Raw genomic sequence first — 16,183 nt, forward strand, 5'->3', positions numbered from 1 at the left:
AGATGACCCGTTTCCAAGTTCAGATGTGTAAAAAATACCATTCACTTGTTTGTAACGCTTCAGGATATCCTCAGACATGGCTTTTCTAAAACAACCAAAGTTGTGAGAATTTTGGTAAACTGTAAATGCTTCTAAAAAAAAAAAAAAAAAAAAAAGAAAAGAAGAGTAACCTAGGCCTATGTGGTGTTACGGGTCAAATATTTTTTTTTCGTGATGGTCAGCACGTTTTTTTAAACTAATGTATTTCAATGGGAAGCATCTTTTGTGATCACAGCACAATTCTTTCTGCCAGTTGGTACTTTTATCCCTATACTAGATTTGTAGCCAGAACCCAAAAGCAGACAAAACCACAGCTCAACGTTTAAACAGTTTATTTCTGAATCTGAGAATCTTAGCAGAATGGACTGGTGGGGGAATCCTCCCAGGAGACAGAGCAGGTACAGCGACAGCAGACAGAGTAGTATTCCTTCAGGATACGAGAAAAAGCAGTATTTAAGTCGGCAGGCAAAAAAACAACAGGATACAAAAAACAAAACTCAGAGAGAGATACTGGCAGGACATTCACCTACGTGACAAGACTAACTATCCAAACAGAGAGCAGCCACACTTTAAGACTCTGCACTAATGAGCCACAGGCAGTTGATTAGAGATCGCCTGCAGCTGCGCGTCATCCTGGGAGCGGCCTGTCACACCCAGTGCACTAAGAGAGAGGAGAAGAAGAGCGAGCAGAGGAGAGGAAAAGAGAGAGAGACTCCAGAAAACCCCCGCTTGTCACTCTCCACATAGTGGATTTGTGACGGAATGAATGGGACTCTATGGAGCTGTACCTCTCAAAACCCACTTTTCTCAGGATATAATTTCTTGTCTAGTAATTAGAATGCTGCATTCGAAAGGGGAGGCAAAGAAAATACACACTGCTGGATGTAAACAATTTTTAAAGTTGCTTTTTTGTTTTAAAAATTCTTTTAAAATGTAAATGATGTCATACACATCATACGGCCAGAGATGTTGCTTTACGGCAAGCTCTGAGTCACTTCCTTTGTTCTCTCGAGGCATCGACAACACAGCTGACAGGTAAGGTTCTCCCTGTCAATACACATGCTAGAAAGAGGTTTGCTAATGTTTTAAAGACCAGGGCGAAATATTTACTTTGACTCTCTGGTTCTGCTTCGGATGCCGTCAATTGGGATCTCTGGTTGTAATCAGTCCTTCACTGACCAATCAGCATTCACTGGCAGAATGCTAGCGTGTTATGGGCAGCAACAACTCAACCTGTAAGAAATTGAAAGGATAAGTACTCGTTCATTCAACTTTTGACCTATAACCCATGTTGAACTTGCAAAAACTACAATCAAGTCTGAGATTTCTCAACGACAATCAGGTGAAAGAGCCGTCTAGCTCCATAGAGTCCCATTCATTTTGCACTTGCCTGTGATCACCCCCAGTGGAACTCTGGTGGAACTGCAACCAAATTCGGTGGCCTGACTCAGAATTTTATAAACTGTAGCGTCATTCCAGGATCTGTACACCCCAGCAAGGAGCAACAGCCCCATGTTAGCATCCAGGTGTGTCTCCATCCAGCAAACACCCTTCCATGTTGGGTTGATGTTCTCAGTTGGTGCTCTGCCTTGGGTGTGATAAGGGATTGAAGACCGTTAAAGGAATACACCACCATTTGTTGAAATAGGGTTATTCACCGTCTCCTCTATATTTATATAGGTGGGCTAACTAATTTTTGTCTCCGTGCATGCATTGTCTTAGTCCGGCAGCACCGCCGCCAGCTTAGCTTAGCGTAATGAATGGAATCCTTTGTTGCCATTAGCATGTCATGAGTAAAAGTGACCTAACAAAAACAAAACCTTCGTTACTTCTTGTGGCCTGCATATTCACAACAAGTAAAAATAGCAATGCAGATTAAGACTAGACGATTTCCTAGATAGATAATGACTTGGGACTATATTGGGTGGAAGTAGGCTACAGCCGAAGCACTGCTACTCGGGCACAGAGATATCAACAGCCTGCGGGGCTCTGCGGCCGGCGCAAAGTCACTGTTCCTGGGTTAGTGGACTTCCAAACGCTGCTACTCTGACGGAGCTCAGTAGTAATATAGTCCCAAGTGAATCAACGTATAACCACTAACATTTCTCTTTCTTTAGTGTGACAATGTTTCCCCTGAAGTAGAAGTACACAATAAGTCAGTATACTGTGGAGTTGCATAGTAAGCGCTTTGGGGTCCTTCTTTAGGTATTTTTGGGGTACAATAGATCTGTAAAAGGAAATTACCAGGAGCTATACGACAGGCCAAGCAGTCGAACTAATCCAGACAGCAACGTTTCGAACGGGCACTGCACTAGTTTATTTATTATGACTTCTGCACATTACCTACTTGCTCTAACATTAATAAAGTCTATAGGTATTTCTTTCCAGATGTTAACATAAAAAGTATTATAATGTTTCTGAATGATATGCTATTATGAATGATGTGTATAAGTCAAGCCTGTTGAAATAAAGGTCACAAAGAGAATAGATTGTGAAGGCAGTATTTTCCTCCTCCCAATCAAACAAGTAGCAAGTAGAACTAATATGTCTGTGTTGAGATACACATATGGAGCTAATTAGTGGTTACTGGTTGAACTTTATTTTCAGCAAAGAGAGCTTCTAGCCTACAGTCTTTTTTTTAATTCTGCATCGGAACAGAAAAAGCAGAATAACAGAGAAGCTTTGGGGCTTCAAACTCAGCAGCACAGTGCCATCTGGTGACTGTCCAGACTTAGAGCAGCCCTGATGAAGACTGAAGCCAAAGCTCTACCACACCTCTCTGATTTGAATTGGTTTAGTCTCATGTGTGCAGTAAAGGAGCCAACAAGCCTGCGTGTTATTTTTCTGCGTGTTATTTTTTAAATCTATCTAATCTAACTAAATAGTCTTTGTTCAGAAGTGCTGTATAAAATATTGATGTTATTGTGCAATATGTTATAGTAAAATACATTTATTTATTTAAAATAATTAATGCATTGTCCAAAAAGCCTACATGTAAAATGTTTTTGCTGACACAAAATGTTAATGTACCTTATTGATGTAGTTTAGGCCCAGTGCCCACTGTGTCTACTTATTAAATTAGCCTATTATTTCCTTCATTATTATTTGGTATCCGGAGCAAAAGTTCTCACACTCATGATTGTTTTTTCTAGTGTGCATCGCCATGTTTCTCAGTTATTCTCCTCTCTTCTTATCCCAGTGACATGCCGACAGGGACGCAACCTCCCAGTGTCAGAGGGGTATGTAGCAACAATTTTGGCACCCAGACATCATCATGTATGGGCTTTAAATAATAAAGGTTTATTTCAAAGTATATCAGCCATTGTAGGCCTACCATAATTATAAATAATGATATATATATATATATATATATATATATATGTATGTATGTATGTATGTATGTGTGTGTGTGTGTGTGTGTGTGTGTGTGTGTGTGTGTGTGTGTGTGTGTGTGTGTGTATACATACTGTATATATAAATATGGGCTCGACATTAACGGTTGGCAACCAAATTGTGACAAGTGGCAACCTAATCATCACCCCTGGTTGGTTGCCCCCGTGGCAACCACATTATTGTAGCCCACTTTTTTCTTGTACTGTATTTTCATTACAATAAATAAATCATCACTGATGGCATTCGAGCATATGCGTTGCGGATGTTTAAATTTGTGTTCTAATTTGTTACTACGTACCCGCTGTCAGACATAGGCTAATTGTTATATTTTCCATCTCTGTCTGCACTATTTCCCCCCCAAAAAGGACACAGTGAATAGGTTGGTCAACAGAACTTAAAACCATACTGGACATTTAGGACATCTAACTAATAGAACTCCTACCTGATGTCATCACTGGTCTCATCTCTACTTGATGCCATCGCTGACCTCATGTCTGTCTCATTCACTCCTTGCCTGTGCTCTTCTCCACTAAGACATATTGTCAAACAAACATTATGTAATTGATTTTCCATGTTAGTTTTTCCATATTAATAATATGAAGAAATGAATCTGTTGGTATCAAGTGGCTCCCCCTACACTTCCACCTAATGTTAGACCTACCTGTTGCCTTCCCCTGTCTTTCCTGATCCACCATCCTCACACCTGAATGAAATGAACTCACTGTTAAATATAGCAGCCTAAATTCAATTCTTAAATCAACTTAGTGATGTCATCAGATAAGACAACAAATATGCAGTAAGGTTGTGCTGCTGTTGAAATTACATCACATTTTGGATTTTAAAAGGTACAAATAGGGAGAGGCACTTAGCACAGACCTTTAAAGGGGTGATAGAATGCGAAACCGATTTTACCTTTTCATCGTTTTAATAACGACAGTTCGGTGGGTAAATAGGACAATAGGACTCAAAATTCCATTGACACCCCTTTACTATGAAAATCTTATATTTTGAAACTGCCGCTGAAAACGGGCGAATCTCAACAAAGCTAGAAGCTGACGTAAGCATCCCAAGACCTGTACCTTTGTCACGCCCATGGATGACAGTCACGCCCCAACATTTACATAGGCTACACAACTGACCTGAGATCAGGTAGTCTTCTGAATCGAAGTCACGCAGATCTCAGAAATTGTATACATTGTTCATCTGCTATTTTACCACTAAATTCGCTTGAGATTTTTTTATGGGAGAAATCAAATGTAGAGGTCAAATACGGGCTGTTTTACGAAAATGTATGTCTAATTGCAAATTTTGTCCGACTGTGTGTCGGAGTTCAGCGGCCGCTGCTGCCTGGGTTGCTGCCTGGCCTTCATTCCTTCAGAGACCCCGGCCTGCTGTGAGGTAGATAGAGCTCCATCACGGCTGGCAGCCCACGGCACTCCATACCCGCGCAACGTCACCGTTTTTTGGGTTAATGGACTACCAAACGCCGCTGCCCTGACAGAGCTCCAGGGCCTGCAGCTCCCCTCTTCCTGATAAATGGCCAGTGTGTGTGAGTGAGAGCGCGGTCAGCGAGCTTGTTACGCCAGCAGTCTCTTACCACAGGTTCTAGTTAATCTTATAATGTGTGTAATTATAACGTGTTGAGTTATTTAAACAAACGATTGGGGAAATAAACGCTTCTTTTCCGCGAGTCTCATTGATAGAGCCTGCGGCTGGATGGAGCTAACATGAAGCTAACTAGCCGCAATCTGTACACATAGGATTGAAGGGACAGTCGCAGCTAATGAAACACCTAGTGTTCACAAAAAATTATAAAATTGAAATCTGACACCATTGTTAGCTTTATAAGACACTGGGGTAGATGTTATATAAGTGGCGTGACGAAATTCAAACTGTAAATATACTATAGTTATGCCGAAAGTGTAGCTAGCTAGCCGCGATATTTTCCCATTGTATTCAATGGGACACATAGCTAGCTAGCTGCTCCTCCTAACAAGACCCCTCACGTTCATAAAAAATGCCTTAAATTCAAATTGGACTGTTAGCTTTGTAAGATCTTGGGGTAGCTGTGATATAAGTGCTGTGACGAAATTCAAACTGTAAATATATTATAGTTATGCCAGTAGCTGGCCGAGGAGCCCCGGTAGTGAGTAATCCACAAAAGGTGACTTTGCCCTGGGTATGGAGCCCAGCAGGCTGCCGCTTACTCGTCAGACTGTGTGGAGCTCCTAAAGTCTGACACGTCTTACCAAATTTGCAATTAGCCATCAATTTTCGTAAAACGGCCCATATTTGAGCTTTATATAGTTGATTTCTCACATAAAAGTCTCAGAAGTGAATTTGGTAACGAAAACATTGCAGTGTCTGGAATATGAGATTCTGTCGAGTCTCTAATGTGTGTGTATGGGGATTCGCTCAACCAATCAGCGCGCAGCCCATCTAAATATTAATGAGCATACCATATTTGGAAGAAAAGCTCTTGTTAAAAATAGGGCCAAAACACAGGGATGCATAAGGGCCAATAAAATATCAACCAGGCCATTTTCAGCCCAACCAATGTTACATAACCCATTAAGGAGACCATAAGGAACGGTGTGAAATACCCTATATAATCATTCTATCACCCCTTTAAAGAGATGTGACCCTGTACAGCTTCCATGTCACCCAACAGATGTACAGTAACTATAGCTTGTATATGTCTGACTGGTATGGTAATGGTAAAACAAAATCTATTAATGATTCCATGGTAAACCATAGTTATTGCACTAGTTATGCTTTCCAGATTATTGTCATTTATTGTACTACCTTATAGTTTTCAGCTCAGCAACCTTGGTTTTGCATATTCTAAGCTATAGCCTAGCTGTAAACCCCCATTTGGCTGCTACATTCCCAGTGTTAGCAAACGCTAGCTAGTCTGTTAACATGAATATTTGCAAGCCTCCAAGCACAGACGTCACACTTTAAATCCTAGCCTGCAGTTGCCTTTCACCATCCACTTATTTAACTGCTGTTGCATCCCTTGACATGTCATCTTTTCCCTCTTTCTTTTTCTATTTTTAGCCCCAGACAGCTTTTTTGCTTTATCCATCTTTTTCCATAGACGACTCACTACTGTACCTGCTCGCTCAGCGCTCACGGCGCCTCCGCTCGCCATACGAATCCTACTATGGCCACGCCAAGACCCACCGGGTCGCAAAATTACGAATCCCACTATGGCCACGCCAAAACCCGCCCTACGAAACAGCTCGATTGGTTGCGGTTAGGCAATTCACCTCGAGTGGTTAAGGTTAGGGTTAGGGGATTGGTCAGGGGATAGGACCTGTACACGTAAGCATGGACGCCTGGCCAATAGTAGTGTGTGAACGCTATTGAAGGGCGGGTCTTGGCGTGGCCATAGTGGGATTCGTAATATCGCGGCCGGGTCCGCAGAAGACGGAGCGCCTCCCCGCTCCTTTTCTGCTGTATGTCAACATTCTATGATGGAATCTTATGAGACAGGGCGCCTATTCTAGCCTGTTAGTCCTCTACAATTATAGCCTAATAACATTGAGGAAATGCAGAAATGATTTAGAAACGCACAAAAGCAGCTACATGTAGAAAATACCAAATTAATTGTAATTTATTTTTTTATTTACCATCGCATCACTTTGGCACCCCCATGGTGCTGCGCCCCTATGCGCCGCATATAGCGCATACACATTTTTTGCGCCACTGCGTGCCGATCACAAAGTTTAACTGCAAAACTTTCAGAACTGTCAAACTGACCGGAACATTTCCTGAAGCACCAGTGAGGTTTAACACCCGTCCATCTCTCATCAGAACAGAGACCCTCCCTCCTTGGAGAAAAACAGAATACAGAACAGAACCAGCTCGGTCCTCAGACACGTCTTTATCAAAACAAGATGAAAAAGTTCCTGTTGTTGCTTCTCTTCTGTCACGTCTCATCTCCAGGTAAGATCACATTTTAAATCTTTACTTTACTTTGAACTCAGCTCTGTGTTTAGTTTCTGTGGAGCTCTGGAACACAGCTGGAGTTTAGTTTCCTTTAACTTCAACTCGAGACTATCATATTTTAGATTAACTGAATCATATTAATTAGGCCATCATATGTATGATAAAATAATGATATGTGTCTATTTATACTGAATCTATAAAACTTGTTTGTCCTGCAGTGAAACACTCACTCAAGTTTTTCGTATCTGGACTTCCAAACTTCCCAGAGCACATGGCAACTGTAATGGTGGATGAAGTTCTGATCGGTTACTGCGACACCAAGAAAAAGATACTAGAACCAAGACAGGACTTGGTGAAAACATTTTTAGAAAACAATCCTCAGCAGTTGGAGTTTTACACTCAAAGATGTTTTGAGGTTGATCCAAACTTCTTCAAAGCCACAATGGATAACTTCAAGCAACACTTCAACCAAAGTGGAGGTACAGTATTTATGCATGTTACATTTAACTTTTACTGCTAAACTGTAAAGTGACCTAAACTTATTCCCACCCTGAGATAATGAAATTCTAAACATCAATAGTCAAAATATCTTCACAATAACATACACAGGAAGAGGAAATACAAGACATGTCCTTCATTGACCTGTCAGATAATGTGATTGAGGGCCTTATCATCTGTCTGGACAGGTTTGATTTCAGGAATCCAAATGTTTCGTTTGCCATCTGAAGCTTTGTGTTGCTGCATAACGCTTAAAAAGTGAAATAACTAAGATTTGATATTACATGTTGGAAAATAAGATGCCTGTTTAGGCTTAGGTCAATGAACCTGGGACTGCATCCAAGGCTGCAGATGTTAGCTAGCACCAGTTGTATGATAACAGAACACAAGGAGGAGAGAGATCAGGTCCTCAGCTGGACACCAAGCAGGGATGGTTCATTTCATGTTCCACATCTGAAACCCTAAACTATGGACTGACCCACACTGGTGTCACTTTGTAGATATAGAACAGCTGGATGTGCAGAGAAAGCACACTTGTTTCATTGCCATCAGCAGTCAACTGGGAATGTACAGAGTAGTTACTATTTAAGCTGTGAAATAGAAATTGGGTTCCATCACCCATAGCAACCTCTCCTTCAAACATCACGCCATCAAATCAGCAGAACTCTTTTTTTTTTTTTTTTTTTTTTTTTGTGTGTGTGTGTAATGTGTGTATTATTTTTTTTAAATAATTTTTGGGTGTTGCTTTAATTCATGTAAAGTGTCTTTGAGTACTATCAAAAACACTCTATAAATAAAGTGTATTAAATGTGAAATATTAGTATTAATTACAGTCTCTGTCTCTCAGGTGTCCACATTCTCCAGAGGATGAGTGGCTGTGAGTGGGACGATGAGACTGGAGAGGTCAATGGTTTTAATCAGTATGGTTATGATGGAGAAGACTTCATAGCATTGGACCTGAAGACATCGACATGGATCGCTCTGAAACCCCAGGCTGTCATCATCAAACAAAGATGGGATGCTGAGAAATCTAGAATAAAACACAATGAGATTTTCCTCACTGAGAGGTATCCTGAATGGCTGAAGATGTATGTGAACTACAGCAAGATCTTTCTGCTGAGAAAAGGTAGAATCACATTTCCTGATGTAGTTTCATGAACACAATGTTCATACAGTCTGCTCAGACTGAACTGCCATTTTATCATCACTCCAATCAGTCTGACATCACCTTCTTTTTGGCTGTTTTCTGTGGTGGTAAGATTTGATCTAGCCCTCCTCAATCAGTAGAGACTGACAAGTTAGAGTGCTCTGACATTACTTTCTATCAATAGCCAATGATAGCCAGTGCACAGTTAGCATACGGTGAGTAAGTTTAACTGCATTGACAGGTGGTCTGTCAGTTGGTCCGTTTGTCCTTCAGCTTGTTACAGACTGACTGGATGGCTGTAAAATACTGTACATATATTCATGGTCCCCAGAGAATCTATTGTAAAAACTTTGAACCTCTGACTTTTCAGCTAACTCCATCATCAGGTCAAATCCTTCTGTTTATCCAGACATTTGATTTATGACCAAATACCTGCAAAACTAATGACATTCTCTCAGCCTCAGCTGTACTTTAGGTTTAGCACTAATGAGGAAATATTAGAATGCTAACATGTAGAACTGAGATTATAACCTGCCAAACATCAACATGCTGCTAAAATTAGCTCAAAGCATCGCTGTACATCAGAACAACCTCAGAGCTGCTAGCATGGCTTTAAACTCTTAGTCTTGTTGGTTGATGTTTATTTACTTCTTGATTTTACTTGGAAGAATTTTCACACCTTCTGTTAACAATTCCCTATTGTATTTTTTCTCTCTCTCTCTCTCTCTCTCTCTCTCTCTCTCTCTCTCTCTCTCTCTCTCTCTCTCTCTCTCTCTCTCTGCAGATCTTCCCTCAGTGTCTCTCCTCCAGAAGTCTCCCTCCTCTCCAGTCAGCTGCCACGCTGCAGGTTTCTACCCTGACAGAGCCATGATGTTCTGGAGGAAAGATGGAGAGGAGCTTCATGAGGACGTGGACCTCGGAGAGATCCTCCCCAACCACGATGGATCCTTCCAGATGAGTGTTGACCTGGACCTTTCATCAGTCCCAGCTGAAGACTGGAGGAGGTACGACTGTGTGTTTCATCTCTCTGGTGTGGAGGACGACATCGTCACCAAACTGGACAAAGCAGAGATCAGGACCAACAGAGGTGAGAATGAGATCAGAGTGTGATTAAAGGGATTGCATTTTTGTCCTCAAAGTTAGCTAGTAATCCATCTTCAGAAACAAATAATAATAATAAACTAATTAAATAATAGTTAGCTATATCCCTAACCTTAACCCTAAACATAACCATTGCCACGCTGCCTGGAAGGCGACTTTGGGGGCAAAAAACTCCCCAAGAATCATGTGAGCCTAACAACATTCAGGCCCTGTTTACACAAATACGCTGGTGTGTGAAAATGACAAACTATTTTATCAGATGTGCTTTTCGTTTAGATGGTGACGGCATTTTTGGGGTTTAAAAACACACAAAAAGTGAAACAAGGTCCAGAGTGGAAATCTTAAAAACGCTCCACAGTCGCGTTCCCGTCTAAAGGGTAAAAACGCACTGTGCCTGTGCGTGTGCGTGTGCGTGTGCGTGTGTGTGTGTGTGTGTGTGTGTGTGTGTGTGTGTGTGTGTGTGTGTCTGTATGTGTGTCTGTATGTGTGTCTGCGTTTGTGTGTACCATGTGTTTTTGCGCGTGTGTGTGTGTGTGTGTGTGTGTGTGTGTGTGTGTGTGTGTGTGTGTGTGCGCATTGTTTGGAGCAATAACTTTAGAGGAGGAGAGGGAGACAAGTAAGGAAGACTTGGTGTATTGCATTTTACACACTTTTGCGTCACCATATGCACGCAGAATTTCTAATCTAAATCAAGTGACTGCAAACCTTTTATATGCTACTTAAAAAACGTAAATGGAGCTGGTTTAAATAAACACTTCAAAACTGCACTCAGAACAACCAAAAACAACCAAACGGGAACGTTGTGTGGAGGTAACAGTGCAACCACAGGAGAACGTTTCAGTTGGTTGGTTCCCCTAACGTTTAGGGAACGTTATAACCCTGAGGGAACGTTCCCTAAATGTTAGTTCGAACCAACCTTTAGAGAACCAAAAACTAAAGTTCCCCAACATTCCCTAAATGTTCTGTGTTAATGGGGTTAGCCTTATAGTTTACAGCGACAAACCCACACCACATGTTTGTTTATTTATTTATTTATTTATTTATTTATTTATTTATTTTATTTTTTTATTTGTCAGGGACCATGCACAGTTCAAGCCCAGTACCAGAGTTAGCTATACAGCTAATTTACATCTGTGGTCCCTGGGCAAGGGAGATAAAAAGACAATATAGACAATACAGACAATACTATCAAAAACAGATAAAAACTCAACAACATGTGACAAGCATTACTCATACATAAACCAAAATACAAATATACATTCCATGTTATAAAAAGGTCAATGATGACATAGTTGATTTGCCTTCAGCCAAGTCTTTAAGGACATTTTAAAACTGCTGAGACTTGCACAATTTCTAATATGAAGTGGAATTAAGTTCCACTTTTCTACTACAGTAAATGAAAAAGCTGATTGACCAAATTTAGTCTTCCTAAATTGAGTGTAAGAGTCACCTCTTACAGAAGCCCTAGTGATCCTTACATTATCTCTGCGAAATGACACACATTGCTTGAGTGGGGGTGGTGCAAGATCATGGGTCAATTTATACATCAGGCACATGTCTGCAAAACAGAGAAAACTGTCAAAGGTTAATAGGTTGTATTTTTTTATGATGGTACAGTGGTGGTAGTTTCTTGGTTTTTTGTCAAGAACTTTCAGAGCTTGTTTGTAAAGGGTACACAAAGGTTTTAGCATAGTCCCACCGGCCTGGGACCAGCTATTAGAACAGTAAGATAAATGTGAGAAGATCATTGAATGCAAAAACAGTTTAGCTGCGGCTATTGGTAACAGGTGTCTTATATGTCTAAAATTTGCTAAACTAGCTCTGACACAATTGGAGATCTTTTTTATGTGTTTTTTTAAAACTTAAGTTAGAATCAATAATTATGCCCAGATACTTGAAATGATCAACAATATGTATCACCTCTCCCATAATACAGATATTGGGCTGATGTTGTATAACATTCCTCTTGATAGAGAAATACATGCCCATTGTTTTGCTTACATTAAGAGTAAGACAACTAAGAGTTAACCAAGACAACTAAGAGTTAACCAATCTGATATGTATGTATGAATACCACATCAATAGATGGATGTACTTCTGTTCTAACCTGATTTATCTGTACAGGTCTGAATTTTCACATGATTGTCACCATCACTGCTGCAGTGGTTGTTCTTGTTCTTGTTCTCGTCCTCATCGCTGCCACTGGATTCATCGTTTACAAAAGGAATAAAGGTGAGAGAGAAAAATACAAAGAACATGTACTTAATTTACTTTTTAAGTAGTTTGATTTTAGTTTTTGAGTTGATTCTTTAATCCAGGTTACGTTTGAATTCCCAACAATTTGAAGCAACCAACAGTAATTGCTGTATGACTCAAACCCTGTGAGTCCTGAGTCCATTTCGAATGATCTGACACACTTTATGATGTAGATTAAAAATATTTCACATTATTGTGCATATGGTGTTTTTTAGGACTCTTTCCTGCATTTAGTGTTTATAAAGGTTTAGAAGAGGATGAGTGTACACAGTTTCACACTAACAGTGTGTTTCTGATCTCACGGGTCCTGACAGCAGCTCTGAGACTAACTGCACTGACTGAAAGAGGCTTCCTGCAACAACAGTGAAGTAGTTATAATTTATGTGCTTGATATTTTAAATGTTACATGTAATAGTTAAAAAAGTCTTAAATTTCAAAATTAAGACCTTAAAAGTCTTAATTTTGCTGAAGTAGGCTATTGTCTAGGTCTCTTAATTTTCCTACATCCATATAACTCTAATGCTCATTGAAATGCTCCTGCTGCTCTTTAGAAAAGTTAGTTTTTTTGGTCTGTGGTGTTGTAGTTCTTTTTTTCGCTAGTCCAAGTATAATTCACTGTATTAGGATTACAAATGAGACCAACATGCACTTTAAATTGCAGCCAATCAGCTTTCATGTTATTGGTGCGAGTCTCTTTCGGATTTTACCACAGACAATAATTCCTGGTGAGCTGGTCTGTTTTTTTGGTCATGAGCGTTGATGGTCACGGCACTGGGTTGAAGTCATAGTTGAAATACATCATGTGGATGCTGTCCCTAGGTTACTTGCTGCACTCACAGTCCACTCTTTTAATTTATTATTTTTATTTTATGTTTCTCACAGCCTAATGATGACGTATTTATGTTTCAACTCCTCCGACAGCAGCACCTTACTTAAAAAACGATTTATACACTTCAGTCAGTGGTGCTTGTGATATGTGAGCAAAAATAAGCTATAAAAATGGATAAAAGACAGTGTAAGGCAGCGCTGAAAAGACAAGAATTAAAAAAGGGACAAAAGTTTAGGCCATATGATCTAAACTGAGCAACTTTTACATTAAAACCAGCAGAGTAAAACACCAAATGAAGAAGATGAGACGGGTAAACTAAGTTAGTTAGGAACAGTGCGGATGCTAGTCGTCGTGCAAAATATTATACAATGTTTCCTGCAAACAACGTTCATGTTTATGAATCAAACTTTTTCCTGTAGCTCCTCAGCAGCAGCCACTATCAGTTTGCTGCTAACAGTGAAAGAGCCAGTAGTACCAAGCAACAGCCATGAGCCCATAACTATAGGGTGGGCAGGTAGAATTAATATTAATAAAGAGTATGGTGTAGACCTGCTCTATATGAAAAAAATGCCCATAGATAATAATGTCAGATGATTCAGCACTACATTACTGAAACTGACTTGATTAGAAAGCTTTGTAAAAAGGGGAGATTTGTGCTGAGAATTGTGAGAATTTCTACCATTAGATTTAGTGTGAGAAGCAGAGCCAGGCAGTAGTGTGTAAGGGATAGCTGCTGTCAGTATGAAAGGCAGAGGGAAGCTGTTGTACCACAGTGTGTGAACAACCAAACATGATCACATTAGTTACAATATAACAACTTCATATGCCCAAATGTTACTTGTGACCCATTATGGTTTTTATCATTAAAATTAGGATAGTAAATATACAAAGACCACAATTGAAAGGGAATAGGATGAAAGAAATATCAAACATTATAAAAAAAGAAATGAGGTGTCATTAGAAAGTGCAATACATTGCATTTCTTCTTTTATTTCTTTTGATTTTATATGATTTTCTTTACATATTTTATTTCATTTCAAGGTTTGGATATATGTGAACACTAATTTGCACAAAAAACAGATTCTGATATTGTTGAACATTACATTGTGTTGTTGTAACCTATACTGTTGGTAACTTTTCTAATAAATCTACATTGTAAAGCAACACTTACTGTGTTTGTACTGAATGATATTTTACAAAATTACACTGAATTACAAGGCTATAGAGAACAGTGTGTTATTGCAGACCTGCATACTTAAGTTTTAATTACGTTATTTTAAAATATCATGTCAGTCATGATGTAAAGTGGGCCGGTTTAAGGCATGCACCCAACACTCATCAGAACAGAGACGCTCCCTCCTCCTCCCCTCCCTCCTCCCTCCTCCTCCCTTCTCCCTCCTCCCTCCTCCCTCCTCCTCCCTCCTCGAAGAAAAAACTGAAAACTAAACCGCTAAACCAGCTCAGTCCTTACAGCGGGTAACACTTTACAATAAGGTACACAAAAATGTAGGTAGTTACAGAGGAACAAATGAGAAATGAATGGTTAGTTAATGAGTAGTTACTGATTGACTGTGATTCAAACACTAATGGTTAGTTACTGGTATCAGACTGGTAGTTACTGTTAAATGAATGAGGAACCAATGGTTAGTTAATGAGTAGTTACTCATTCAGTAATGGTAGTTAATGCTTAATTAATCATTCACTACCATTGTTACTGAGTGGTTAATCATTAATGAATGATTAGTTAAGCATTGACTACATTACTGAATGAGTAACTACTTATTAACCATTTGTTGCTCATTCGTTCCTCAGTAACTACCTACATTTCTGTGAACCTTATTGTAAAGTGTAACCAAAATGTAAATCCATGACCTGAAAACCTGTGTGTCTGACAGTGAAACACTCCATCAGGCTTTCTTCACTGCTTCTTCTGGAGTCCAAAACTAGTTACAGGAAACAGCTGGAACTAAGGTTTTTATCATAATTTTGATCATACTGCATACAATATGAAAGCAAATATTGAATAAAATGAACACTAAATCCAAGTTCCTTTGTATTTCTTATGGTCTCTTTACAGCTAAGATTAAAAGAGGATACAGAACTCTAATAAAGTTCCTGTCACATCAATACTTGAAACCTCATGAATAAAATAATGCATCATAAATATGCATTAACAAAACGTGTTTAACCGAATATTAAGATATTAAGTGATAGGACACATCAGAAAGTCACAGGATACCTTAAAATGGTCAGGTGTAAATTCATAAATCATATTTAAATGTTTCTGGATACAGTGATGATCTGATAAGCGTTGCTGAGGTAACAACATCTGGAGAGAACTGATGCTGCTGTCCAGCTGTTTCTGCAGACCTTTGGAGAGGGATCACTACAGCAGCTACCAACTAGAGTCAGAAAGAAAGAAACCAGAACACATTTATTACAACATTAATTCTTTATTAAATTATTTGATTCATTAAACCAATTCTAAAATGCTTGTGTATAGGTTCAAATGGGAATTATGGGAATTATCATGTTTTTCTTTCTGATAAACGTATTTGCGTAAGTTTATCAGACCTGAAACATAACAATAAAAAGATTAAAACTTAAATTGTTTAGTTAAATGTGTGAGGATGAAAGAACACTGCAATCCAGATCTTCCATTAGAGTTGGTTTAGTTAGGAGTGAGTGTTGAGGCTCAGAGTGTCTTTCCTTCTGTTACCACTAGAGAGCAACAGAACTCTGACCTGAGTCAGCTGTTAGAGAAGTCAGCACAGAGAAACAAGCTGCTACAACATTAGCACCAGCTCCAGCATTTCTATGGGTTTCCTTATGTTCATTTTTCAAATATTAGAACACAATGTTTTTCTTACAAAAAAAGTCTGTACTCTGTGAAAGTCCATTTAAAAAGTAAAATTAAACTATGGTACTCTGTAAAACTTTGGACTAAATATTTTCCTATTGTGGTG

At 39.4% G+C, this 16,183-nt stretch overlaps 2 protein-coding genes and 1 long non-coding RNA gene across 5 annotated transcripts in view; 2 read left to right on the plus strand and 1 right to left on the minus strand.

Moving 5' to 3' along the window:
* LOC114567971 (major histocompatibility complex class I-related gene protein-like) overlaps positions 1-10,147 on the plus strand; it is a 45,880-nt gene extending 35,733 nt beyond the window's left edge. Inside the window, exon 5 of the mRNA XM_028597283.1 lies at positions 10,119-10,147. Within this exon, the coding sequence (XP_028453084.1) occupies positions 10,119-10,141 (23 nt within the window). The 3' untranslated portion in view covers positions 10,142-10,147. The remainder of the gene's footprint in view (positions 1-10,118) is intronic.
* On the minus strand, positions 355-1,230 carry LOC114567990 (uncharacterized). The gene is made up of 2 exons (XR_003694244.1): positions 566-1,230; positions 355-466 (listed from the first exon to the last, which is right to left on the minus strand). It is a non-coding gene; the product is annotated as an uncharacterized LOC114567990 (long non-coding RNA).
* LOC114567974 (major histocompatibility complex class I-related gene protein) lies at positions 7,205-14,006 on the plus strand. Of its 3 annotated transcripts, none has more exons than XM_028597287.1 (6): positions 7,205-7,383; positions 7,605-7,865; positions 8,732-9,010; positions 9,816-10,118; positions 12,257-12,364; positions 12,703-14,006. In XM_028597287.1, exons 1-6 carry the CDS (start codon positions 7,335-7,337, stop codon positions 12,753-12,755), a joined length of 1,053 nt encoding a protein of 350 aa, XP_028453088.1. In that variant the 5' UTR covers positions 7,205-7,334; the 3' UTR covers positions 12,756-14,006. The 3 variants fall into 3 exon arrangements, with proteins under 3 accessions (XP_028453088.1, XP_028453089.1, XP_028453090.1); XM_028597288.1 differs by having other exon boundaries at positions 7,653-7,865; XM_028597289.1 differs by lacking the exon at positions 7,605-7,865 and having other exon boundaries at positions 7,237-7,383.
* Positions 14,007-16,183: the final 2,177 nt, after the last annotated feature.

The sequence above is a fragment of the Perca flavescens genome, chromosome 14 (genome assembly GCF_004354835.1).
Source record: "Perca flavescens isolate YP-PL-M2 chromosome 14, PFLA_1.0, whole genome shotgun sequence".
In the NCBI taxonomy this organism is placed as follows: Eukaryota; Metazoa; Chordata; class Actinopteri; order Perciformes; family Percidae; genus Perca; species Perca flavescens.